Source organism: Bombina bombina, chromosome 3, assembly GCF_027579735.1.
Source record: "Bombina bombina isolate aBomBom1 chromosome 3, aBomBom1.pri, whole genome shotgun sequence".
Lineage (NCBI taxonomy): Eukaryota > Metazoa > Chordata > Amphibia > Anura > Bombinatoridae > Bombina > Bombina bombina.
In genome coordinates, this window is record NC_069501.1 from 710,609,244 (window position 1) to 710,635,891 (window position 26,648).

At 36.3% G+C, this 26,648-nt stretch overlaps 1 protein-coding gene across 2 annotated transcripts; it reads right to left on the bottom strand.

The window, feature by feature from the left end:
• Positions 1 to 4,745: 4,745 nt before the first annotated feature.
• On the bottom strand, positions 4,746 to 25,317 carry WSB1 (WD repeat and SOCS box containing 1). 2 transcript variants are annotated; one of them, XM_053707518.1, is made up of 9 exons: positions 25,118 to 25,317; positions 16,841 to 17,009; positions 12,026 to 12,285; positions 10,018 to 10,149; positions 9,414 to 9,514; positions 7,491 to 7,663; positions 7,272 to 7,385; positions 5,743 to 5,850; positions 4,746 to 5,609 (listed from the first exon to the last, which is right to left on the bottom strand). In XM_053707518.1, the coding sequence occupies exons 1-9, from the start codon at positions 25,155 to 25,157 to the stop codon at positions 5,447 to 5,449; spliced, it is 1,260 nt and encodes a 419-aa protein (XP_053563493.1). In that variant the 5' UTR covers positions 25,158 to 25,317; the 3' UTR covers positions 4,746 to 5,446. The 2 variants fall into 2 exon arrangements, with proteins under 2 accessions (XP_053563493.1, XP_053563492.1); XM_053707517.1 differs by lacking the exon at positions 25,118 to 25,317 and adding an exon at positions 23,313 to 23,478.
• Positions 25,318 to 26,648: the final 1,331 nt, after the last annotated feature.

Sequence of the window (26,648 nt, forward strand, 5' to 3'; positions counted from 1 at the left end):
ATGGGGAATGTCACAGGGTACTGCATGTGAGGGACTTGGGGAGAGAGACTGAGTTTGAAGCACAGGCACATAGCGAGGTCACAGGGGTTACAGAGTTAACCTGGGCTACAGGAGATAATGCTGGAGTCTTTTTAATAAGCCCACTAGAATGAGACTGCAGTACAGGAGGAAGGCATAAATTACATAACAGAAGGGGGGGGGCACACTGTGGATAATCTGCAAATCATACATTTATTAGATTTCAGCAAAGCAGGAGGGCTCACCTCCACTTGAGTTAAGCTAGATGAGTCCTTCACCGTGTCAGGCAGTAGACCCTTAAAGAAAGATTGAGCAAACCTCCTAAAGAAAGCACAAATTAATGCTTATATTTAGGGTGTCTCACTACCTCCCTCAAGCAACCGTTGCGCTGTCGATCCACTGGCTGTATGATCCAGTACACAGGGCACAATGCAGTAGTCATAGAGGAGCGAAAGCGCGCCAAATAATTACGTGGTGTCACCAGAGCTCCCGCTCTGCCTAGACAGCCCCAGTATTAGAGACTCACTGAGATGGCACTGAAAATTTTGGGCGCCACTCAGAACTATGCGGCTAATTGACTACGATAGCGATCTGTTCCCTTATAGTAGTCAGTGCTCCCTATGATAAGGAACCCTCTAAAATAGCTCATATAGAAAGGTGCAACGGCTTCCGAATGCCTTGGGAAATTTAACCCCTTAAGGACCAGCGACGTACCCTGTATGTCGCTGGCCTTTTTTGGGACTTGGTTTTATAACGTGGTCTTGCCACCAGCGTTGAGACTGCTCTATTCCACAAAGCCTTCTGGAGGGAGGGCATTAATAGCGTGTTTTTGCTAGACTTGTGCTATTATGTCCTGAAAAAACCCTTAACGACCAGTGACATACAGGGTACATTGTGGTCATTAAGGGGTTAAAGTCGCCACTGAGTAAAATGTGCAAACACCCTCTCCACTCCTACTAGGAGTTCAACAATAAACTGTCATAAACTGTGTTTTCTTTCCTGCCCACCCACAATGGAGGCTACTTGGCATTAGTGTCCCGGCCCTATGAAATAGGCAACAAGCCATTAGAAGGGATCAGAGAATCTCAGAGACTTACAAGTTAGAGGTCTCCATTTTATTTTGTGCCGTTGACATTGAGAAAGGTCTGTTTACTGACTGAAATGCGTTTGTGTGCAATAATTTAGTGCTAGCACATATACATCCCCAGACTGATGCCAAGGTACCAGTTTATCAGCTTGGAATACTTGGAGAATGTATCTCTGTGAGCAACCTAGATTTTAGCGTTAGAATGTATGTATTCTGATACTGCAGTTTCGGTTTACTCCTATTGATGTGTGAATCCAAGGTGGGAAAACTGCAGTTTATAAATGTAATTTATTTACTCTTATTACCCTTACTGGTCTCGAGATAAGTCACTTTATACCGAATTTTAAAGTAAATAAAGAGTATAATTTTTATATTTTTTTAACAATAGAAGACAGTGCCCCAAAACTGTTTTCTGTTATTCTATTTTTGCAAAATAGTATTGAATATAGCAGGTAGAGTGGCACCTCATAGAGAATACCTGATGTATGGCTCTCTTTTAGTCTCTTCATATAACACATACACAGTGCCAGTTAATTTAGCATTAACCCATATGGTAATCCCCATGAAGGTCATACGCCATTGAGTTATTTGATAGGAACACACTGATAGCTCCAAATACTATTGGGGCAGTTGAGTGGTTAAGTACCATTTTTTATTATCTCTGCATGAAAACGCCAGAGACCTAGGGGTTCACCCAAAAAAAAAAAAATACTGGTGTCTCCTAATGTGACCACACATACTTATATGCAGTTACATTTTGTTATGCTTTTGACACCTTGATTGTCATTTGGGAGTTTATAACCAATGATTTGCATGGTGGTCACTAACATGGTACCTGCTGATACCAGACACAAGGATTAGCTGTTTAAGGGGTACACGATACATCCATATAGTCCGGATTTAATGGGTTACTCACATTTTGAATCTGTGCAATAAGATTGAAAGACTGATTAACCCAAAATTTGCTATGTGTGATTATTACTACTTGTACAGTATATCCAGCAGATGTAGTCCAATTTTCCATACATGAATGTACTTGTGGGATGCAATTGTTTATTTTCATATGTGTGTAGTTACATGTCTTATCACCTTGTAACTCTAAACATGCCAATAAAATCATTGATACTTAGCATAAATCATTGTGCCTATAAGATCAATTTAAGATAACAGATGCCACATTAATTTGGGTCCGTTTTCATTCTTTGCTTATATAGTTACATCCATTAAAATACATTGCACATTAGAATGACCGTAAGATCCGGGAATAGTTAACCCACATATGAGTAAGCGGATTGGCTGTTCCAGACCATGATATTTAAATTAGCCATGCGGTAGTGACGTCACACGCACGCAAGGCCATGGTAAACTAAGAGGCTTTACATCTTAACACGGCAACAGAATATCAATGAAAGGTAGAATGTACAACAATGCAATACTTAGACTATCTGATAATTGCTTATTTTATTGTTCGGTCAAACTTTGATTGAAATAGAAAGGTAGAATGTATTAAAACGCTATAAGGTAAGCCCAATTCCATAATTAAACACCATGATCACACTAGACCAAAGAGACAGATTCGCAACCCATGACATTCTGAAAAAGGATGAATGGCCATGGATTAATTGTATAACTCACTGCAGTCTTAATAATTAACTATGGTTTATTCACTAGATTGTTTTTAATGAGCATTTAACGGTCAATTTGTTAAGGTGATAGGTAATGTGTGCTTATAAATATTTAATTCCACATTGTCACACATGATTATTAGCAGTGATAATCAATATGAGACTTTATATGTCACTATAATAAGGAAGTTTGGGGCTGCCTTTGTACTATATTCACTGCTATGTTTTGAATCACTATGGTAGCTGACTTGTTTTTGGCACACTTCTAATACTGGGGTGGGGCTTAAGGCTATTTAAGTTGTAATGTTTGATGCAACGCGTGCGGTTTGGTCTGTGGACCCTGAAACATCACGTTTTTACTTTTTCACAACTCCAGTGCAGTCCGTGCTTCTACTATTTAGATTACTTTTTGACCGGGTACCCTGGTCACTATCTAATAAGTGGGAGTGCAGATATATTTTTTTTTAATCCCCCCATCACTGCATGAATAGCAAACCTAATGAAGTCAGGCCTCTCAACACATGGAGAAGATATCTACCTAAGGTTTTTAGTGTAGGTCGTATATATTGAGTCTAAGAATGCAGTACACAGAAATTTAAAAGCCCATTTGTTAAATGAAGGAGCTCCTAAGTAAGGTGGTGCAGCAATTGCGTTCCCAGGGTCAGTGTAATCTCTGAACACTGATTATGAGCAAAAAACTAAATCAGTTGTGCACTTGGGTACCAATGGCCTGCGGTTATGCATGACCCCAGATGAATCTTCAACCTAACATATGAAGGCCCAAGACTTTATACAGGTACACAATCCTTTACCCACACTTTTATTTGTATATATGCATCTGTAAATTGGGACAGCTTGGGAAAGATATGTAAACAATTTTAGTAATTTAAGCAATATTTACATGTCACATGACCGCTTATATACATGAAACCTAAAAGGTAGTTTTATACAAATACTTTTGTATACACAGTACCATCAGAAAGATGGTACAGTACTGTAATCAGAAAGGTAAGAGTTTTAAATAGACCAGCATTTCCATTTTAGAACCGGTAACCCAAGCCAAAGATGCAGGCAGAGAATATGGCTACTTTTAATGCATCTGGTTTTCTGAATTTAATGTAGAAAGTTGGTATTTTTCTAAAAGCATGATGTATATAGTGTGAACAGTATCAGAATATAATGGTACTTCTCCCCCCCAAAATAAAGATATTAGGTCTTCCATAAATTGTGACACAGCTACAAGTGCTCTCCAAGAATTAAGACATTCTAGAGTAAATATAAAATGCTATTGTTAGAATACTTTAAAACCAATTCAAAATGTATCAAAACGTACAAACTGAACTTAAAGGAATCTTAAAACTAGTCTGTTTCATGGTTTTAATAAATAAAAAAAACACTAAGCAGTTGCTTATACTGAATAGAAATCATTGCAATATGTATTCATCTATTTAAAAAGGGATTTTCTTATTACACTAGATTTGTGGCATGTCTATTACTTCCTGTTACAGCCCTACAAGGAGGATGTGGCCTCTGCATGGATGCTTATCTTATCCTGGTGTCAAAACTTCTAGGCTTGTTGCAAATTTTGCAAGATGACAGGTTTACTGTTTTTTGCTCAATCTGCTTTTTAAATTTACGTTGATTTAGCATATTTGATTTTCCAAAGGAGCACTGTTTAATATCCTTTTCATGTATGCTCTAATGCTGCTTCAGATCAGGATGCAGATAGTAAGCGAGTCAGGAAACTTATGCTCCAATTACTGCCCACATCACATCTGAAGTGGTGTAGGGATGTTCCCTAGCTATAGGTCTTAATTTTTTTATTTTTTTTTTACAGGGCAGGAGTCATAAGATGCGGACACTGTCAAAAATGTTGTCACAAGAGATCAGTTTAGCAGAGGCTATGCTACAATGACAGAAAAAAACCCATCCCTTTACATGCAAGTACTAAAGAAGGTTACAGAATTGTATAGCAGTAAAAGGCGTTTCATATAAAATACAATAAAAGCAGAGTCTAAAATAAAAAAAGTTTATTAACAGACCTTTTGGCGATATTCAAAAAATAAAGTCTGCATTTTGTGCACTGCATACATTCATTTAACCTGCAAGTGCAAATAAACAGCAGAAGGCAACAGCAAATACTTTGCTCATCTTTGGCAGCCAACCAAAGTATAGCCCTGGAAATATATTACAGAGCAATATAATTTACAGGGATGAGACTTATCGCTATGTTCACAGCAAAAACATTCAAACATTCCCTTCTCACTAAAGTTACCATCTACCAAAACAGTTTAAAGCTAAGAAACTCTTAAGATCTTATGATCAATCACATATGAAAAAAGATAGACTTCCTTTTGCTCACTGCCGATACCCATCTTCTCAGAAATAACACTTGTGCTTTACAACATCCATATCTGACAGACATTTGAGAACCAGCACATACAAATTCAATATACTTAAGCAATAAAATACACATTAGCAGCTTACACATATTTACAGTTTAGTTTCACAGTTGTACAAATATCTCCAGAGTCCATTTCTGCCTTTACCATACACACTTCTCAATCATTCAGATTTAAAGCTCTAAGTGATCAGAAATGTGACATTTAAATACTATATTTATAATATTCAAAGGAAAACTTGTAACAATTAAAGCAAAGATTGTAATGCTTTTGGGAAAATCACCAATTTCAACAAAATGAAATTGGAACATTCCCTACACAATTTGGTAAGTAAGATACTCTATTATTTTTTGAGGCATAGGCAGCATCTGAACTTGGTTCGTTGTCATCACTCTTCTTATTGCCATGCGACATAAGTGCTGAAGGCTGGAAACATATTTTGGAGTTGACCAGAAATGCACGTTTCCATCCTGAGTTCTAAATGCAACAAAAACAAGAATGTAAGTACATAAAAAAACAAACAAAAAAAATGTTCATCTCCATTCCTTTTTTTTTTTTAAAACAGAATTGCTGTGTAATCCTAAAGTCATAATACTAGTCTTTAACTTACCCAGCAGCTAAAACGCTGCCATCAGTAGAAAAGGCACAACAAAGTCCTTTATTCAGGGGTGCAACCTCCACTGGGTGATCTGTATCAAGTCGCCAGAATCTTACCAACCTGAAAAAGGCAAAATGATGATTGCCAACTGATACTGAAACTAAATATTTTAAACAGATACATATGAAAAATCCTGGATTTAGCCAAAATCTATTCACATATACATGGCTGAAAGGTAAAAAAACAAAACAAAAAAAAAAACAAACAAAAAAAAAAAAACACATCTACAGTCAACTAGCAGCTATTTGTCTAGATTTAAATATATAAAAAAAAATAAAAAAAAAAAAAATAAAAACACACACAACAGTACTGGTCTCTTACACATGCTTGTTAAATCTTAATTTCATCAAGCCTTTACCATCATTACCCTTCAAACAAGGCAATACACCTATGACTTTGCGGAGGTTGTGCAACTATCCTCAAAGGAATGTTAGCAGCGCGAGGCAGCTAAAAGAATGATTTGAACAGCCAATAGGATTTCAGTAGCTCTAATCCTATTGGCAGGTTTCAAAATTTCAGCCAGTAGGAATACAAGGTACCCCAAATTGATTGCGGTACCTTGCATTCAATCTTTAGTCTACGACAGACATTGGATGAAGTGGGGCCTCCATGCCTCAGAGGAACGCCTCCGCCAATGACAGTGGCCGTTTAGGACCGCTGCTGAGGATTCAGGCATTGGGGAAAAATAGCTCTGCACCTCCGCTCTGGATGAAGCTAGATTGATTAGTCTGGAAAACCACCTTCTCAGACGGACTTCAAGAACAGTAAATACAGGAACATTAATGGGCTTAGGCTTTATTTTAATTTTGGTTTTTTTTTTTTTTTTATATTATTTTTTTTTTAGGCTTGAAAAATAGCTTATTGCCTTTTTAAAGGGCAGTAAAAGAGCTGAAAGCCCTTTTAAGGGCAATGCCCATTCAAATGCCCCTTTAGGGGCAATGGGTAGTTAGTTTTTTTTAGTGTTTATTTTTGGGGGAGTTTGGTGGGTGTGGGGATTTAGTATTTTTAGAGGTACAATAGCTGTTTAACTTAGGGCAATGCTATACAAAAGGTCCTTTTAAGGGCTATTGGTAGTTTAGTATTAGATTAGGGGGTGCGGATTTATTTTTATAGGGGTATTTTATTTAAAATAAAAAAAAAATTAGTTACAAAGCCATGCTGTCTGTAGTACTGTGCTCCACCCCCGTGTTTAGACACAGGCATTGTATTTCAACTGAGTTCACAGCTTCTAGGCATGCTCCAGCAGATAAACCCTGTACAGTATTAGAAGGAAATGTGTGGGGGGAGTTGGAGCTTTACAATTCATTAACTAAAAAGAAAGGGTTAATGGGAGGCATTGCAGTATAAATTTGCAGGTAAAATACATTACTATATTTTGTCTCTATCTAAACTTGTTTTATGTTCCTATAAGCAATGAAAAGAACATTCTTTGGTATTAATTACAACAAAAATCATAAACATATAAATGACCACAAACTTACTTATCATCAGCAAGGCTGGCAATGTGTACTCCATCATGACTGAAAGCAACAGATCTCACCCAACGGCCATTATCTCCACCAGCAAATATTGGGGTAGGAGGGGGAAATAAGTGCCTAAAACATATTTATAGTTTAGGTTTACAGAAACAATATAAAAAAAAACTATGCTGAACACATTTAAAAAATTGCTTTCTCAAAGACTACATACAAAATACTAACCCTAGTACAAGTAGTATCGACCCAATATGGGGATCCCAGACATAAACTCTGGTATCATACGATGCAGTAGCCAACAAAGCTCCATCAGGAGAGAATTCACAAGCTACTACATCATTGTAGTGTCCCTCTAGCTTACGGATCATTGTATATTTATCCATATCCCACAGGAACACCTGAAATGAAAAAATAAGGTTGTTATAGAAAGTGCTGAATACAGGTAAAGTGCTCTAGAAAACTATTTTTAAAGTCAGCTACAAATTAATTATATTTATAGTAAATGCTCAGCTATACACTCAGTATATTAATGGGATCTCATTAAAGCAAAGCATGCAAAAACTAAAAAAAGGGAGATGCTTTTGTTACAGTTACTGCAAAAAGCAAATTCTATTAAATGCACAATATTGAATATGATTATATTTAAGAATATAAGAGTAAAGGGTTTAAACTAAAACCAATGTTTGTATTTAAAAATAATGCTATAAAATTGATAGTATAAAGTTATATTCTGGTTACTCCAGTAGTACCCCTTGTGAGAATAAGTTCACTTGTTTACAAAAGGCTTGAGGCACCAACGTGAGCCGAGGAAGAGAAACAGATACTGCAAGAAAAGAGAGAATTGACAGCCAAAAGAGGACTTTTGGCAAACAAACTGACATTTTACAAATAACAATTGTATTTAATATATTCATATAGGATGTCCTGAGTCAAAGTGAAGCCATTTGAAACAATTTAATATATATGTGAGGATTACACATTACACTTCAGTATCAGAATTAAATTATATGAAGTGGTATAGTTGGACAGTCTTATAACTTAAAAAGCAGCACTGACTGCTTATTAGAGGTTATAAATGTTAAACCATTATAAAATATGCAACAGTGGTTTATACAAATTAGTTTTACCACAAAGAAAAGAAAATTAAAAGTTGCTTAGATTTAAATTAAGTATATATATAAAAAGAAAGAAAAGAAAGAAAGGGAAAAAAAAAAAAAAGCAGAAAGTGGACATCAACCAGCACCTGTGTACGTACAGTACACCTTGCAGTCGAAAGCAAGGTTACTTCATCCTATGGCAATGGTCGTCCCCAGCCTGGTAGCCAGAGATGCCACTCATTCTGCACAGCTAACAGCACTGTGCGCCTTTGTGTGGTGCCAACTTAACCTCAATCACACCCATATTGCTGCCACCACCTGTGACAGGGAAAGCAAGAAGCTTATGGAAAACACAAGCCTACAAAAAGCACTGGATTAACAAATATGAACGTCAATATCCAATTATGCTACATGTTTTAAGGCTTGAACTGCTCCTTAGAAAAAAAAAAAAAGTCTGTTCTAATAAGCAATCCAAAAACAGCATTTGGAATATTGTACAGTTAATTATCAATACACTCTTTGGGGAAAAAAATAAATATATATATATCTAATGAAACTTTCAACTGACAAGGCTGCATTTGTTTTTCTAGACCATAATGACATTTTATAGGAGCAGCACCTGCACTGCTTTCAGATATGACACAAGGACATGTTCCAAATAAGTATGAAATATGTAAATATTTGTGGCATAAGCCAATAAACTGCATTTTCAGAACTGTTTGCTACATTATGGAGATTTTTCATTTACATTGATATATAAATATATATATTGTGCAAAGGAAAGCAAAAGGAAATGATACTGATAATTTGCTTACATCTCTGATAATGGATCAGCTTGCCAAAAGCAGTGCAAGTTATTCCAAAGATTCAACCTACACTAAACTAAGTTTAAATAAGTCATGCACTTTACAAAGCTTACTAATCATTCAAGGGACTAAATTATATCAAACACTGAGCACAAGCAAATATTAGATAACTAGGACAAGAAAACAGAATTTAAAAAAAAAAAAAAAAAAAAAAAAAAAAAAACACACAGTACTTAGAAACCTACAGCTTTGCCAGCTCCAACAGAACACAAAATTGTAGAGTCCGGTGAGAAAGTACAACAATAAACCCAGTTTTGATGCCCTCGTAATACTTTCATCATGTTACCTAGAAAGAAAAAAAGTAAATACATTAGTTGGTATAAGTTAAAGTGGCATTGACACTGTTCTTCACAATTACTTTAGTGTTTTAATAAATATAAAGTATATTGTAACAATCATAGGTTAGAAATTAGTAAAGCTAAGAAAAAAAAAAAAAAAATTAAAAAAAATACAAACATTTACACTGCCTAATTTAGAATCACTAGTTGCCTTTGACAACATGTACTAAAGTAGCAAAAAAATAATTCAGTAGCAAAAATTGATGTTGCGTATAAATATTTAAAATGGTCAGGATATTTAATCCTGGAGAAGTCCAAGCTGATTTTAATAATCTTACACCAGAGGGTCCAATATCTCTTGATACTTTAAGAATGTCATTTTTAAAATAGAAAATAAGAATGTTTATATGAACTTTATTGAACATAAACAGTAGCATATTGTTTCTCTTTATGCAATATAACCAGCAAAATGTTTTTTTAAATACTTAATGAATTTAAATATTGTACATACCATCATCTTTGAGATCCCAAACCCTGAGAGTTTTGTCTCTTGACGCAGAAACAAGTATAAGGCTACCATCTGGAGCAAATGTCAAATCTCTGACAACTTCAGTATGATCCATAAGATTAAGGAGGAGCTTCCCTAATGAAAGAAAAAAAAAAATTGTAAGCTCAATCAAATGTCAGTAATGCAGTAAACCAGAACACTTCAGGAGGAAGAGGAGAAAAAAAAAAAAAAAAAAACTAAAGTGATGAGGCTCGCAGCATACGCTGAAGGCAAATGAAGAAACTTTCAGCATCAAGTATTTACAACAAAGTAATAAAACTTGTAGAGATAGACGCACTACAATTTCATGGCGTTTCACATACCTTTAACAATATCACTCATTGCACTTTTGTCCCTATAACTCAATTAGGAAATGTAATAGTGCTAACACATTAGCTTGCACATAACCGTTTAATCCCTGCAAAGGGGTTAAACTGCTAGTCAGCAGCAAAACACTGATCTGAGGCTGAACACAGCCAGTGAGCTCTGCAGCTGTTGTGCAATGCTTCTCTAGCCGCAACAACTCGTACTGTATTTAGGAGATCAATGACGAATCCAGCTTCCTCCAATTGCTAGGTGCCCCACGAGCAGGACACAAGTTGTAACGATTTTAATGTACTGTACAGTAATTTATAGTGAAGGTAAACTTTGGTGAATGAAAGCCCATTAAAAAAAAAAAAAAAAAAAAAAAAAAAAAAGGGGCATTCAAAGTTTACAAAGCAGCCGTTTTGTCAAAAAAATAATTAGCTTTTTTTCCCTTTTCACTGCTACAGCAGCTTCCCCACACCTAGAGATACTCTATGCACACTTCAGCAATGATTAATCCTGCTTCCTCCAATCAGCTTTTTCCCCAGGTTAGTCATTGCCTGAGGCAAATCTGTGATTGGAGGAAGCAGGGTTAGTCATTGCTGACGTGTGCATAGAGGATCTCTAGGTGGGGGAAGCTGCTGTAGCAGTGGGAAAAAAATTTTTTTTTAACAAAACGGCTGCTTTGTAAACTTTGATGAATGAAAGTGTCCCTGTTTTTATAGTATTTTTAAAAACGGGCTTTCATTCACCAAAGTTAACCTTCACTTTAAGTGAACAAATCACACATTTTTAGGTTTCTGGTATTTGCTTTCAAATGCATGTAGGGTTATCAGACTGACTAGTTTGCAAACACAAAGCACAAAAAAAGTTTAATCACAAAACTTTTAGGCAATGTAACCCAACAGCAAACATTCTATTCATATATTAAAAAAAAAAAAAAAAATACGTATTTATGTGGATGTAAACATATCCAACAGCAATAGCCAAAAGTAATTTTGTTTAGTTGCACTTGCTATTGAGCTGCAAGACATATTTAATGAGCCTGTTTTAGTTACACAAACTCACTTTATCAAGCTGTACTTTGTTTAGACTCTATACCTAATGCAAAAAGGTTTTGTTTTTTTTTTTAAACTGGGGCTTAATAGGCTATGATTGCGGTTTAAGCCGAAATGTGTTAGCCAGTGGTGCTACGCTCTACTGCACATTGTGTTCCTCTATGAAGATTTTACCTATATTTTATCTTTCAATTGATCATTTCCTCCTTTTGTCCCTAAACAAAGATAGCATATGAAATCCTTAAACTATTTTATGCTTCCTTGTAGAAAGAAAATTGCATTTGCCAAGCATACGCCACAGCCAAAGTTAGAGCCAAAACTCACAATACTTGAACTTTAGTCTAGTTACCTTTGTAGCTTCCCAAAGTGTTTGTTTAGGGCAAGATAACATTAACACATAAACATTTTGTATTTTATACAATGTAAACTATACCTTAAAAACAGTAGTTCTGCTTTATTATAGCTTTAAACAGTGGTTTTATAAGCGTGTAAAACAGATGGACTAAATGAATTTTAGGGAGGGATCATATAGATTGCAACCTTCATTCATATAGTGAGTTCACAACACACAGGATTAATTTAGTAAGCTTGCCTCCAACTGATAATACCTGTGTAAACATCCCATATTTTGATGCGCCCATTGCTCAGCCCTGTTGCGAGCAGAAGCTGATCCTGCCCAAATTTGAAACGATGCCATTCTATATTCACACAACGGCTCTGTTTTTCTGGCACAGATGACCCAAATGCAAGGCTCCAGACAATGTCTCCACAGTCTATCGTGTGCTCTAAAGGCTTATTTTTCTGACCAACGTCACTATTCTGTCTGGATAGTTTTGCATTTGACAAGTTACTATTATTTTTTGAACTGCTGTAAACGAGAAATTAAGAAAAAAACAGCTATTAAAATACCTTATGTCATTTGACTTTGTTAAATACATGCATTTAAATATGAATAAAAACTGAAGATTTATTTCTGTACTAAAGTGCCTTATTTTTATAAACATTAGCTAGACTGTGCCACTTGTAGAAAGACAGTCTGCTATAGTTTTTTTTACCCCCATAAGCTTCTAAAATAAGACCGATTTAACTAATGAACAAACTTATGGCCAAAGTGAACACGTTTGCTTCATCAAACAAGGTAAGTGGTTAAGGAGTTTAGACTTTGGAAAAAAAAAAAAAAAATTCTCAACATACCAGTGAGTTAATTACAATAGACCAATGTATTCATTACATATTCTTCAATAACCATGCAACAGCATCTCTTCAATCTACTCTTGCAGAAGCCATATAAATAAGATGTTCTGCATCAGTGGCTATAAGTAACATAGAAATGCTCCACAGTACAGTGCGGAACTCCCACTGTAGCAGTGACCAAAACATTGGTGGATTATTAAAAAAAAATTCATTAATAAAGTTTCTTGCCTAGCTGGCGCTTACTCATAATAAATTATACGTTTCAATATGCTTATAACAATTTATATTTCAGAAATGTCATTAAACAAATAAATTAATGGTATGGTTACATTTAAATATGTAAATTACATTTGTTTTCACGATAGGTAAATTGTGTTATTTAAACAGACTGAACATCATAACTTATTCTATAAGTAAGCACCAGGAAGGCAGAAAGCTTGGTTTCCCCTTGCTGTGAATTAAATATTAAATTTTTTTATATTCAATAATAAACCAAACGCTGCATTGCATTTTTGAAACTTGATGCTCCAGACATTACCAATAATATTTTGACGTACAAAAATGCTAAACTAGCTGTAATGGAAAATATGTAAGTTTTAACATGACTACTTTATACTTAGAGTTTAGGTAACAAAACAAAGTACCATTGCAAAAACTTGACTGTTTCCCCCCCCAGGCAGGAACATTTAAACTTTTTTTGCTGTATCACCAGTGGAAAAAGGGAGGGAAGGAAAAAGAAGCCAGCGTGGCTACATACACAACTTTTTATGTTTGCAAATTGGTAAACACGCAACAGAATCTTTCAAGGAAACATCTTGTGTCATCAATGGCATTGTGAACAAGCACCAAACCATAACAGATTCTTTCAAGTGTGTAAAGTGATTGCACAGACATCTATAAAAGCAAAGGTTTAGAAACTACAAAGGAAAATATAGAAGCACAGTTGAAGTTGTAAATCATGTGACTATTAGTGATGTCGCAAACATAAAAATTTGGGTTCGTGAACGGAGAACCCGAACTTCCGCAAATGTTCGCGAACCGGGCGAACTGCCATAGACTTCAATAGGCAGGCGAATTTTAAAACCCACAGGGACTCTTTCTGGCCACGATAGTGATGGAAACGTTTTTCAAGGGGACTAACACCTGGACTGTGGCATGCCGAAGGGGGATCCCTGGCAAAACTCCCATGGAAAATGACAGTTGATGCAGAGTCTGGTTTTAAGCCATAAATCACCTAACATTACTAAATTGTTTGGAATAACGTGCTTTAAAACATCAGGTATGATGTTGTATCGATCAGGTAGTGTAAGGGTTACGCCCGCTTCACAGTGCGCAGTGTAGGTGATATACCTGCCCTGACCATGCTTTGCAGACCAGGTATCAGTGGTCAGATGGACGCTTGCCCCAACACTGTGTGCCAGACATGCCATTATAGCAGACTTATATGGCTTTGGCGTTGCTTTTTGGCAATTAGAAGGCTGCTAAATGCCACTGCGCACCACACATGTTTTATGCCCAGCAGTGAAGGGGTTAATTAGGGAGCATGTAGGCAGCTTGTAGAGTTAATTTTAGCTTAAGTGTAGTAGACAACCCAAAGTATTGATCTAGGCCCATTTTGGTATATTTAATGCCACCTTTTCACTGCCAAATGCGATCAAATAAAAAAAATAGGGATGCACCGAAATTTCGGCCGCAAAAAATTTTGGCCGAAAATTGCATTTTTGGCTATTTCGGTTTTCTTTTTTTGCCTGTTATTTTCGGTAAAATTATTGTGTAGCATGATTCAAATTTGATGCTAGCCTAGAGCTGCTGTTTAAGGTTATTACTTGAATTACTGTTCTGCATATGAGTTTTCTAGGACTATACTTTATTTGGATAATTGGTAAAAAAAAAAAACCTGTTAAATATGATTCTGTTACATAGAACTAGAAGAATACAGAATATTGATATTTATAATTGTTTTAAGTAGGGATGCACCAAAATTTTGGTCGCAGAAACATTTTGGCCGAAAATGGCATTTTTTGCCAGTTTTTTTTTCTTGGTAAAATTATTGTGTAGCATATTGTTAAGATATTTGTGTCCAATTTTAATGTGTTACTTTCAATAAAAGTGTGGGGTTTTTTTTATTGGCTCTAATTCTGCAAAAAAAAAAAAAAAAAAAAAAACTAAAAAAAAAAAAATTTGAAAAAATACATTGTCTGTATACGGTTCGGTTTTCGGCCAAGTGCATCCCGGATTTTCGGATTCGGTCCAAAATTTCCATTTCGGTGCATCACTAAAAAAAAATTTGTCACTTTTTCAAACTTTAGGTTTCTCACAGAAATTATTTACAAACAACTTATGCAATTATGGCATAAATTGTAAATGCTTCTCTGGGATCCCCATTGTTCAGAAATGGCAGACCTATATGGCTTTGGCGTTGCTTTTTGGCAATTAGAAGGCTGCTAAATGCCACTGCGCACCACACATGTTTTATGCCCAGCAGTGAAGGGGTTAATTAGGGAGCATGTAGGCAGCTTGTAGAGTTAATTTTAGCTTAAAGGGACATTATACACTCATTTTTTCTTTGCATAAATGTTTTGTAGATAATCTATTTATATAGCCCATAAAGTTTTTTTTTTAAATTAATGTATAGTTTTGCTTATTTTGAAATAACATTGCTCTGATTTTCAGACTCCCAACCAAGCCCCAAAGTTTTATGTGAATACGCTCGACTACCTACTCCAGCTTGCTCCTGTTTGTGTAAAGGGTCTTTTCATATGCAAAAGAAGGGGGAGGGGGGGGAGTGTCTTATTTGTCACTTGCAGTGGGCTTTCCAGCTACCTTTTCAACAGAGCCAAACTGACAGCTTCTAAGTAAGTTTTTAAACAGTTTTATACTGGATTTTTATATCAGTATCTGTGCATATTATTCTTTATAGTAGTGTCTATTACATGCAGTTATATGAAAATGAGTGTATACTGTCCCTTTAAGTGTAGTAGACAACCCAAAGTATTGATCTAGGCCCATTTTGGTATATTTCATGCCACCATTTCACTGCCAAATGCGATTAAATGTAAAAAAAAAAAACTTAAAATTTTTCGCAATTTTAGGTTTCTAACTGAAATTATTTACAAACAGCTTGTGCAATTATGGCACAAATGGTTGTAAATGCTTCTCTGGGATCCCCTTTGTTCAGAAACAGCAGACATGACTTTGGCGTTGCTTTTTGGTAATTAGAAGGCCGCTAAATGCTGCTGCGCATTACACGTGTATTATGGCTAGCAGTGAAGGGGTTAATTAGGTAGTTTGTAGGGAGCTTGCAGGGTTAATTTTAGCTTTAGTGTAGAGATCAGTCTCCCACCCGACACATTAGACCCCCTGATCCCTCCCAAACAGCTCCCTTCCCTCCCCCACAATTGTCCCCGTCATCTTAAGTACTGGCAGAAAGTCTGCCAGTACTAAAATAAGTTTTTTAATTTTTTGTTTTAATTTTTTAAGCATATTTACATATGCTGTGGTGTAGCATCCCCGCTTAGCCCCCAACCGCCCTGAACCCCCCAAAACAGCTCTCTAACCCTCCCCATCTGCCTTATTGGCGGCCATCTTGGGTACTGGCAGCTGTCTGCTATTTCACAGTCAAAAAAAGTGTTTTTTTTTTTTTTTAAATGTACACTACTGTTACACCTGATATGAGTGGTGGCACTGGGCAAGTGGACACACTATACACCGTGAGCTTGACACACACGCTGGCAGGCAACTGCAATTAGATTACACAGGGGAAAAAATAATAAAAAGCAGACTGATGTTCTAGCCCTAAAAAGGGCTTTTTGGGGTGCTGTCCTTACAGCAGAGATCAGATGAGTCCTTCAGGACTGTAGTGGACACTGAATACACTAGCCTAGCTATCGATTTCCCTATTAAATCAGCAGCTACACTGTCCCTCCTCTCACTAAGAATGCAGCTTCCGAATTAATCTAAAATGGATGCTGTCCAGGAGGTGGGAGGGTCTGCTGCGGATTGGCTGGAATGTGTCTTCTGACTGAGGTACAGGGTCAAAGTTTACTCAATGAGGAATAGGGGGCGGACCGAACATCGCATATGTTCAGCGAACGCAAACATGCTATGTTCGGCGGCGAACTATTTGTGACATCACTAATGACTATACTTCACAACACAAAGTGTGTCCTATATTACAACTCTACTAAGGGAGGGGGGGGCTTACTGAAATTAGATAACATTTTACTTACAAGTTCTTAAGGCACTGTGACCAAGGAACCAATTTCACAATTCGATGGCCTTGAGACCAAGCAAAATATGAGCCATCAGGAGCGAAAGCCACTGTCCAATTTTCACGGCCATATTTCTGCTCGAAGGGAGAAGTTGGCGTTATGAGTTCCCCGATGGTCCGTGATCTTACTATAACAAGATAAACAGGCAAGTTTAAATAAGAAAAAAAAAAAATTAAAATCATTTGATTAAGGTTGATCATGGAAACTAAACAAGGTGTGTGTGTGTGTTTCCACAAAACATTTCTAAAATGATACTTAAAGTGGAACCAGTTTGTTCCTTCTCTTACATATCACTGATCCACAAAAAGAGGATAAATATGGATAATTTATAAAAAGCAATAAGTAAATATAGAAATGAAGAATGGTAACAACTGTATGTCTTACCACATTCCATGTAAATAAAATGAAAGAATTTAAAGGGCCATTATATTGTTAAAAAAAACATGCACCAATCTGTTTTGGCTTTGAATTTTAACAATAGCAACAATGTAATGTTTTGTTTTTAACCACCGCAGAGGAGTTACATGCTTAAAGTCCCGCAAACAGAGCGCTTCTCGTCACAAGCGGAAACTGCAACTGATCCAATTAGGAGCGCTAGTTATGATCCAGCTGTACACTAGCTGTTGATAAGATCAGTGGCCGTTTTTGCTTAGGATCTGCAGTGCTTTGGGAGTCCAAAGCAATTATTCAACTGTGTGATTAACCACCTTGTGTAGATTTAACACAAAGCGTTAGTGTCAAAATTACATTCTATATCAGATTAGAACATGTCATTTTAACATAAAGGACCTTTAAAGACCATTAAACTTGACATTTCAACAACACATAATTTTCATAACTGCAAGTAAAACATTACTGCAATATACATTAGCTACCTTTTGCTGTACAATACATCTAAAATGTGCTTGATTTACTTTCTCCCAGGGAGGTTTGGGTTAACACTTTAAGGCAATTTATGCACGCTTTTGTTTACTCCCCCCCCCTACGACTCAGCAGTCACATGTTTGTAAAAGGTGGATTATCAGTTTTGCAACAACAATCACGATAGTAACTATTGCAAAGAATGATTATCCTAAGTTGAATCAGTGCTAAACCACATTAAAGTGATAGTACCAGTGCAATGATAAAGGGGACTTTTAGTAATGAATAAAAAACACTTCATGCCGAAAGTTCCTTGATTTGTCTGCAGCATTCACCGTGCTGAGAGCCTCAGCCCGCCCGCAGCAGAGGTGATGTTTCCACCTTTTAGCCAATAGCCGTGCGGGTCAGCATTATGCCAGATAGCTAGCATACTAACGGCTAAGATTACCTCACTGCAAAATAGCGTTCTGCTGTGGGCGGTCCCCTTTATTTGTTGCACTGGTAAATCCTAGCGTTTCACAAATGCTTGTATTTACTATCACTTTAAGGGAAGAGATAAGGACAGGCTTTCCTAGTCTCCCTCAACTGCACATGTGCAAAACAGAGTTAATGCTATACCTGAATATTAGTTTGTGATTGGTTAGCAAAGATAGTGTGTGTTCTGGGGACAGGGAAATCAGTGAAATGAATTAACAAAATACTGATTTAACAAAAAAAAAAAAAAAAAAAAAAAAAAAAAAACAGTTTTCATCGCAAAATTATTCTCAGATATGAAGGTTCAAAATTATGTAGTTTACAATTTTCAGTGGTCCTTTAAGAATAGATATAAATGTATATATAAGACACAAAAGCAGGAAATCTATCTTTGAGCTGGTGCACATAAAATACACTTGGACGAGGGCAGTGTTGACTTGCATATTATGTTCTGTTTGGTAACTAATTCATTTTCACATCTGTGGCAGTTTTTAGGAACTGCCAAAAAAATTTTTTTTTTAAAAATGTGAAAGTAAACTATTTGAAACTGCACAAAATTTTTTAAAATAATCACACAGCTTATGTCATAAAAATGGATATAAAACTAAACTGCATTATTTTTAAACTGGCATTTTATAGCAAACTTTGTCCAAGGGCATACCCTATAACATGCCTATAATCTGTTAAAACCACATAGAGATAGTAAGTTATTACTGTGTTTAACACCTTCACTACCGGAACATTCAGAGAAAAACTTGCTCAAAATACCAGAGCAAGTGTTAGCATTTTTGCTATCATTTAATTTAAACAGAATAAGGTGTTTTTTTTTTAAGTAGACAACCCAAGGTATTGATCTAGGCCCATTTTAGTATATTTCATTTAGCAGCCAAATGCAATCAAATTAAAAAAAAAAAAAAAAATGTTTTTTCCCCCCACAAACTTTGGATTCTCACTGAAATTATTTATGGCTTGTTCAACCAGGGAACAAATGGTTGTAAAAGCATCTCCGGGATACGCCTTTGTTCAGAAATAACAAAAAATGTCAAAGCCATATGTCTGCTATTTAGAAGGCCGCTAATTGCAGCTGCGCACCACAGTGAAGGGGTTAAATTAGAGTAGATATTAGATAGAAAGTAAGATAAAAGGCGCCAACATAGTGCAAAAATCAATGAGGTAAGACACGCAATAGATGTAAGTCGAAATGTACTCACAAGATTGCAGACACTTGAAAAGTGTCACAAAAGCCTCCTGGACCCTCAGAGTCGTCCAGCTAACTCCCACTCCAATGTGGTAAGGTGAATCCGCTCGTATAAACCGGCTGTATTGGCTCTGGTGGTAGTCTCTGCTTCAGACAGTGTTTCCAGCTGACAAACCTGTGGCCAGCTCAGGATACAAATGTGCGGTTAGTGTTCACCCGTTAAGAGCCAATTGTCAAGACAACTCAAGACTGGGTGATGTTACAGTAAAATAATGATTACCAGAAGGTAAAGAGGTGTGCTACCGCAAGCACCTTATTGGTCATTTGTTTACCCCTGAGATATACGCATCAGAGAGGTGTGTTTCACTTCAAGCACCTTATTGGTCAATTGACTAAAACTGAACTCAGATTTCGGACACACCTACACGCATGCGCGGTGTGTTTTGGAAGACGCCGTTTAGAGATTTATAAGTTCGTGGCTGTTGTGATTTTATTATACACTTTTGCACCTGAAGAAACAGTCACGTACAGACCGAGAAACGTTGTGCCCATTAAAGCCTTATTTATTTTACTAAGATTTTTGCCACAAACCTTTATTCTTTACCTTCTGGTAATCATTTTACAGCATTATTTTACTGCAACATCACCCAGTCTTGAGTTGTCTTGACAATTGGCTCTTAACGGGTGAACACTAACCGCACATTTGTATCCTGAGCTGGCCACAGGTTTGTCAGCTGGAAACACTGTCTGAAGCAGAGACTACCACTGGAGCCAATACAGCCGGTATATACGAGCGGATTCACCTTACCACATTGGAGTGGGAGTTAGCTGGACGACTGAGGGTCCAGGAGGCTTTTGTGACACTTTTCAAGTGTCTGCAATCTTGTGAGTACATTTCAACTTACATCTATTGCGTGTCTTACCTCATTGATTTTTGCACTATGTTGGCGCCTCACTTTCTATCTAGTTATTCGCCCTGGGTCACCAACAGGATTCGTTTGAAGAAGCTGCTTGCCATCTGCGAGTTGGATACCATCCATAATATCACCTAACACATAAGGACATTGGGTTTAAGATTATCTCACCTATTGCTTACCTTAACAATACTCTGTCCAGTTCACGATTCTTTATTGTTGTATATTGTTGTTTACAGCTTATCCTGTGATGAGTACTTTACACAACCATCTTTTTTATCAATTCATGTAGGAGCATTTATATGTAGTTCCTGCTATATAATAGGTGTTTTGACAGTCAATTATTTCATTTTTTTTTTATTTTGTTATTTACACATTAGCAATTTTGACCGTTGGCGCACTGATTAACTTTTACATTTTTGTTTTAGAGTAGATTACCCTCCCCCCAATCCCTCCCAAACAGCTCTTTCCTCCCTCACCCTCCACTGGTCACCCCCAATCTTTAGTACCGGCAGAGTCTGCCAATATACAAATTTAAGGAGTTTTGTTTTTTTCCTGGCTGTGTAGGATCCCCCTTACCCTCCAACCTCTCTGATCCCTCCCAAACAGCTCTCTAACCCTCCCCCACTAACTAGTGCCCCACCTCCCCCCTCCCACAACCCTTTTTCTGTAATGTAGCTGCCCAAACACTCCATGTTTTTTTTTTTTTTTTTCTTCAGTGTAGGGCCCTCACACTCCCATGCTGCTGGGCCACCCACCCGCCTGCCGGATTCTCTCCCACCTGCACCGACAGCTGATGACACTATTATCTGTTTGCATAAGTATTAGCGGATTGCTTGCTATTGCCGATTATATGCACTGTATAGATAAATGTATAAGGCTTTGTCCTATTGACATATAGTCCTTAGTGCTTTTGACTTAGTTTTTTTTTTTTTTTTTAATTTTGTATTAATCGTAATATGTACCAAATTCAACCTCTATAATTCTATATCTGCTATTTTAAGAGCAGACTAGATATTTTTTTACTCTAACCTTATAGTTGGTTATTTACCAGTGAATATTAAAGATATTTTTATGCTAGAATACAGTCCAGGCTTACTTCGTTAAGAGGCCCCTTGCATTGGTAGAGAGATATAAATATCCCACCTTGGTGAAATTGCATCTCAGGCACCTCAACACCATCTGAGCGCCTCTTCTCTGCTGCAGGCAAAATAGCTGCAAAAAGAGCCAGCTTCAGCCAGGAGCATGTGATCATGTTGACATTTTTCATTTCTCAATGTTATAAACAGCAATAGTCTACCTCTTTGTAGTTCTACCTCTTGAAACAATGTGGTTTTTTTTTTGCTTAATTATAAAAATTTGTTATGCTGCTTAAAAATTGGACAAACAGTTGTGTTTATGTAAAGTTTGTCTGAAGTTTATTTTTGTAACTCTGATTAATCAAATAAATCAGCTGATTAATTGATTAAGAAAACAGCTGATTAATCGATTATGACAATAATCGTTAGTTGTAGCCCTAATAGGAAAAAAGTACCACATGACACACACACCTATTTGGGTGAAGAGGTTAAAAACACGGTTTAAAGTGACACACTAGATTTTTCTTTGCAGAAATGTTTTGTAGATGATCCATTTAAAAAACCCATCTGGGAAATTTTGTAACTATGTATAATTTTTTTTTTTTTTCCAAATAACATTGTGCTGATTTTCAGACTCTTACCCAAGCCCCAAAGTATCAGATGCAGAATAATGTCTACATATTCCAGTTTTCTCCTGTTTGTTTAACCTGTTTTTCACTGGGTGTCACAGCTTAACCTCATCAGCAGTACTAAACTGGGAGCGTCTAAGGTTTAAAAAGGTTGTATACCGTTTTTTTAGATCATTATCTTTGTATATCTATTACATGCAGGTTTACAAACATTAGTGATGCACCGAAATGGAAATTCTAGACCGAAACCGAAAATCCGGGATGCACTTGGCCGAAAACCAAAAATGTATTTTTTCAAATTAATTTTTTTTAGTTTTTTTTTGCATAATTAGAGCCAATAAAAAAAATCCCACACTTTTATTGAAAGTAACACTAAAATTGGACAAAAATATATTAAAACAATGACATGCTACACAATAATTTTACCAAGAAAAAAAAAACAAAAAAAAAAACCAGGCAATTTTCCGGCCAAAATGTTTCTGCGACCAAAATTTTGGTGCATCCCTACTTAAAACAATTATAAATATCAATATACTGTATTATTCTTCATTTAGTTCTATGTAACAGAATCATATTTAACAGGTTTTTTTTTTTTTTACTAATTATCCAAATAAAGTATAGTCCTAGAAAACTCATTATATGCAGAACAGTAAGTCAAGTAATAAACTTAAACAGCAGCTCTAGGCTAGCACCAAATTTGAAACATGTTACACAATAATTTTACCGAAAATAACAGGCAAAAAAAACGAAACGCGAAATAGCCAAAAATGCCATTTTCGGACGAAACTTTCTGCGGCCGAAATTTCGGTGCATCCCTAACGAACATTGGTGTACACTGTCCCTTTAAAAAAATAATTTCCGTATTCTAAAATTAGGAATATACATTTCCAATTGTTACTGGATATTAGAAAACCCATAATGATCAGTTACATTACAAAAAGGTCAAAAATATTATAAAAACACTATCAAGTATACTCCCTACACAAAATGTTTTATGGTGTAGTCAATTTTGAGTTTTAGGTCTCAACGCAAAGCTTTTTATTATGTCAGGGATAAGTAAGTAAAACCATAGTGTTCATCTGTCACACAGAAATGTTTTCAAGGCAGATGAAAGCCAACAGGTCTATAATCTAAATGACATTTCTGAATGTATTTAAAGTGAATGTAAATTTTGATGCTAAAGTGCCCGGTTTTTAAAAATGTTAGTAAAAAAACAGGGGCACTTTAATGCATCAAAATTTACATTTCACTCCTGTTGTGAAAAAAAAAACAAACCTTTTAAACTTGACAGCAGCTCCAGCTTCCTGAGGTAGTCGCTAGCCATTTCTGATGTCAGAAATGGATAGGTCATCCTCCAATCAAGGCTTCCCCCAGGGGAATCGGTGTCTGATTCAACGACGTGATTGGAGGAAGCCCGATTCCACATTTTAGACCCAGGAAGAGGCTTTGCAACGGGCGGAGGAAGCTGGAGCGGCTGTCAAGATTAAAAGGTAAGTATATTTTCACAACAGGAGTGAAATGTAAATTTTGATGAATTAAAGTGCCCCTGTTTTTAATCAAATTTTTTTAATCAAACTTTAGCATCAAAATTTACATTCACTTTAAGAGTATATAAGCAAAGGGGGACAGTCTCCCTTTGTAACATAGCTAAGCTATATATACATATATCTACATAATAAGAGTCATTCACTAGCTCCTCAAGTGTATGTCTGTGGCTATTAGCTTCCAAAATCATTTGTCAGTGAATGAGAAGTAAAAAATAAATTTCTGCTCTTTCACGTCACAAAAAGGGGAGGATGGCATCTCTCTGGAAAGGATTGGTGTGTGTAAGCAGTGTGTGGATAGTGGGGGATGGTAAAACAAGGGGAGGGAGAGGGGTGGGGATGCAAGAAGGTAATTTGGTTGGATGAGTGTCAAGATGCAGAAATAACTGAAATACATTCCACACACACAGAAAGAGGGGGAGGGTGGAACAGATGAAATGTGCAGATATGAGAAACACCAAATATACTAATGAAGTCTACCATAATATATACAAGCCACTCACTGACGTGAGCCTGGAATAAAAAAAAGAAAAAAAAAAGAAAAAAAAAAAAAAAAAAAGGGGGAACCGGCCAGTGATATGAATAACTACACAACACAAATTATTATAATATATCAAAACTGCTGAGGATCTTTACTCACAGGAGTCAAACCAAAAATAGTTAAAGGATAGGGCCAAGGCACTAAAACTATATATATTGTATTTTTCTAACATAGTTGGCACGTAAACTTAACCCCTATCTACTAAATGTGATTGATATAGCAACACAGTAGCTATTCTGCACCACCCAAATACGTCGCTATTAGGTGGTAAGGGAGACATTAAAGCTATGTATTATTATTGGTTATTTGTAGAGCGCCAACAGACCTATTCCAAAAGCTATATACTTGGTTGTGACATTAATGATAGAAAATTGCCTAAAACTGCATGTTCTAATTTACTCCTAGTATCGCTTTTTCTTTGTCCTCTTGCGATCTTTAATTGCAAAGCAGGAATGTAAGCTAAGGACCCAGACCACTATATATAGCCACCAAATCGGCAAGTGCTACCCAGGTTCTCAACCAAAAATGGGCCGGCTCCTAAGCTTATATTCCTGCCTTTTCAACTAAAGAAAGTAGAGAATTTATAAAAAAAATTGGTAAGAGTAATTAGAGATTTGGTTAAAATTGCATGTTGTATCTGAATAATGAAAGACTGGGTTTTGTGCCCCCTTTGAGAAATTCATGTCAGCTACAAGCATATAATTGAAGAGTTTCTGCTGAAAGGAGAGGGTCAATGACTCATCCAATCATTAGTGCACATGATCTATGTCATATATGATGTGTCATAAATCTTTCAAAAATAACATCTATCACGGTTGAGGGGCCCCCATAAATACTTGAGGGCTGGGAAGGATTAAACCGAAACTTCAAATAAATATAAAAAGGTTAAATTATACGTAAAAGAATTATGCATACCGCTTAAAAGAATAAATCTATATCCAACATTCTCATACACCCTTAACCCACAAAAGACAGTAATATACTACCTAACTTACCTATTTCATTTTCGTTTACAAAATCGGGAAAGCTTGCCATCTAAATAAGAACCAGACGTCTAAAGAAGAAAGTATCTCGAAAAATAAGGCTTCGGTAAATTTAAGAACGCGACAAAGTTTTAAAAAAATATAGCGTTACTATATTGTCACAGACACTCCACACGTCTAACTCCAACAATCGCTGACTTACGAATAAGTAAAATATGGCCGACAAGACCTAGATATTCGGTCGCATGGGAGTGGTTTCATATAGTGTATACGCGCCGCAGGCGTTAGCTGCACTCTGTAGGACCTGTGGCTAATAGGCGCCATTTTACAATCGGGCAGGGAGCCATTATATAATGTTGAAGCTGCCAAAGTTCTTAATACAACTGATATGGGTTTAACTAGCTGTGCGTAACTTAAAAATAAACAAATAGAAAAAGCACATTTGTTGTTAGAACGGCAACATCTATACCCAGCACGTATGCACGTATAGTAAAGCTTAATTTGTGGCGTTACACTATATATATATATATATAAACAGTTTGTGAAAAGCGTTGGTTAGTATTTGCGTCCTTCACTATCTCGTTTCTCTAGTCCCCTGTTAAAACGTCACTATTCAGAATGCTATTGATTGACAAAATATTGCAACATGTCACTGTCCTTGAAAATTTTCCAGACTGGTTGGAGTTACGAAAGACAGGTGGCACTGGCAACGCAGGTATTTAGGATATATTATGGTTAAAGAAACAGTGAACACCTTGTAATTACAAGACATTTATGTTGTGTTACTATAGAATTACATATCTGTCTAAACTAAACGTTTTTTAAACAAAACTTTTTACAGCATGTTTTTCATTAGCCAAACGCTACATGCCCATTGCCCTTTTTGAGGAGCCAATCTGAGCTTTAGACTGCAGATAATAAAGCTGCCACGGTCCTAAAAGCATACCCCCGATAGACCCGAGTTTAGGGGTCTGTCCCGGGTTGCCCCATGGATTAAATTTTTTTTTGGAATGTTGGAGGTATGCTAAAGTTATTATGAAATTCATTATTTGCAGCTGTTCATAGCAAATAAGGAAACATATGTAGCAGGGTTACCCTTGAGAAATCTGAAGAGTGCATTTCAAGTTCTGACAATTATAAATCCTTAATATTCACAACTAAATTATTACAATTATTATTATCAGGGCTTTTTGTGGGGTACTCACCAATATTGCAAACCCCCACCTCTATAACGCAGAGGTAATATTTGTTCTAATCATGTAAATTCTCTAGTTTTCACGAGAATCAAACATTGTAAATGTTCTCCCTTTGATTTTCTAAAAGTTACTGAGCAGAATATATCAATCAATAAAGACCGTCTTTTTTTTTTTTTTTTTTTTTTTTTTAGTTATTTTACAAAAAAAAGCACCTATTTTTATGAGTTATTTTTTTAGAGCGCCAACAGATTTTGCTGAACTTTAAACAGAGGCAGGGGATAAATGGGTAGAGGGCCCTGCCAAAAGTTTCAATGTTGTAGTCAGCTCTTATGAAGTTGATCTACAAA